At 43.6% G+C, this 1,671-nt stretch overlaps 1 protein-coding gene across 1 annotated transcript in view; it reads right to left on the reverse strand.

Annotated features, from left to right (window-relative positions):
• Positions 1–1,671, reverse strand: part of ninl (ninein-like) — a 109,538-nt gene that overhangs the window by 94,366 nt on the left and 13,501 nt on the right. Inside the window, exon 2 of the mRNA XM_014023609.1 lies at positions 731–930. Coding sequence (XP_013879063.1) covers positions 731–916 — 186 coding nt within the window. The 5' untranslated portion in view covers positions 917–930. The remainder of the gene's footprint in view (positions 1–730; positions 931–1,671) is intronic.

A 1,671-nucleotide genomic window follows, 5' to 3' on the forward strand; every position in this document is an offset into this window, starting at 1 on the left:
AGAAGAGATGATGCTCTCAACAACAGACTTATAGAAGATCTACAGAAGAGATGATGCTCTCAACAACAGACTTATAGAAGCTTCCTGTGACCACTTTCTCACAGTCCTTGTAGTTACAGGTTGTCTCTGAACAAGTGGTTTATATTCTGAGCTTTAACCTTTACTCCACAGTATATACAGGGGTTAGACAATGAAAGTGAAACAGCTGGTTTTAGACCAGAACATCCTTTCAGACAGCTTCCTCTTGCTCCACAGTTAATCCTGTTGGATGTGGTCGGTCCTTCTTGGTGGTATGCTGACATTACCCTGGATACTGTGGCTCTTCATACATCACAAAGTCTTGCTGTCTTGGTCACAGATGCTCCAGCAAGACGTTAACCAACAATTTGTCCTCTTTTGAACTCTGGTATGTCACCATAATGTTGTGTACATTGTAATATTTAGATCCAAACTGTGCTCTTACCCTGCTAACTGACCCTTCACACTCTGCTCTTACTGGTGCAATGTGCAATTAATGAAGACTGACCACCAGGCTGGTCCAGTTTAACCGAGAAACCTCCCACACTGACATGACAGCTGTTTTTGTCCAACCCCTGTATATTTGTGTTACCATACTGTGAATGTGTTTCCCTAACTGTATGTACATGTGTTACCCCACTGTGTTTGTGTTATTTCTATGCATTTATGTTTGTGTTACTCTGCTGTATGTGTGTGTGTGTGTGTGTGTTACCCTGCCGTATGCTGTTTCTCCCAGCAGCGTGGTGAGCAGCAGTGGCAGATGTGAATCCAGCTGCAGCTTCCTGCACAGCTCTGTCAGCTCGTCTCTGTCCAGGAAGCCAGTGGCTGTGGTGTCGCAGCTGTCGAACTCAGCTTTCAGCTGATCCACATAATGACTGTGCTCTGCCTCCTCCTCCATCACAACATGTCCCACTGTGACGACACGACAAACAGGAAACAGGTTGAATTTGTTAGGCTAAAATCAAAGAGAATTCCAATCCAGGACTGTTTGGGTCAGAATTAGAAGCTGATTTCACCAGAAACTTTTGGGTCAGTGTATCCTTTGATCACTGGATTTTCATTTAAGAAACAGGTTTCAAAGGGTCAATATCATGTAAAATCAACTTTTTTGAGTTTTATATCATGTTATAATGTTATACTCTGATAAAAACATGTCCAAAGCCTTGCTCTGACTCATTCATCATGTTTGAGAAATCCTGCAGTGTTTTTATGAAGCCATGCTGAGGAGCAAAACGACAGGTGGGACCAGAAACACCTCTGGGACGTGTCTTCAAGCTGAACTTCATCATCACGGAGCACACCTCCCCACTCCCATGACTCCTGAGGCTCTCGGCAGCAACAGAGCAAACGAGTGAAAGTGAAACCTAACTGTCTGCTGAGCTCTCAACACTGTTTCTCACTCAGTGAAGCTCTTTTCAGATTCAAAATACCTTTGAGGAAATGTATTTTCAGATGCCAAGTAAACTGCATCATAGCGCACGAGACCCCACCCCTCGCACGACACCCCCTCCCCCCGCACTGAAATGGGCGAGACAGATGTGGAAGGTGGTTCTTAAAGAGACAGAGGCCAATTTCAATTCAATTCAAATTCAAAAATACTTTATTGATCCCAGATGGAAATTAGGTGTTGTTGTAACTCATTTAACTAAAAAC

Source organism: Austrofundulus limnaeus, unplaced genomic scaffold, assembly GCF_001266775.1.
Source record: "Austrofundulus limnaeus strain Quisiro unplaced genomic scaffold, Austrofundulus_limnaeus-1.0 Scaffold380, whole genome shotgun sequence".
Lineage (NCBI taxonomy): Eukaryota > Metazoa > Chordata > Actinopteri > Cyprinodontiformes > Rivulidae > Austrofundulus > Austrofundulus limnaeus.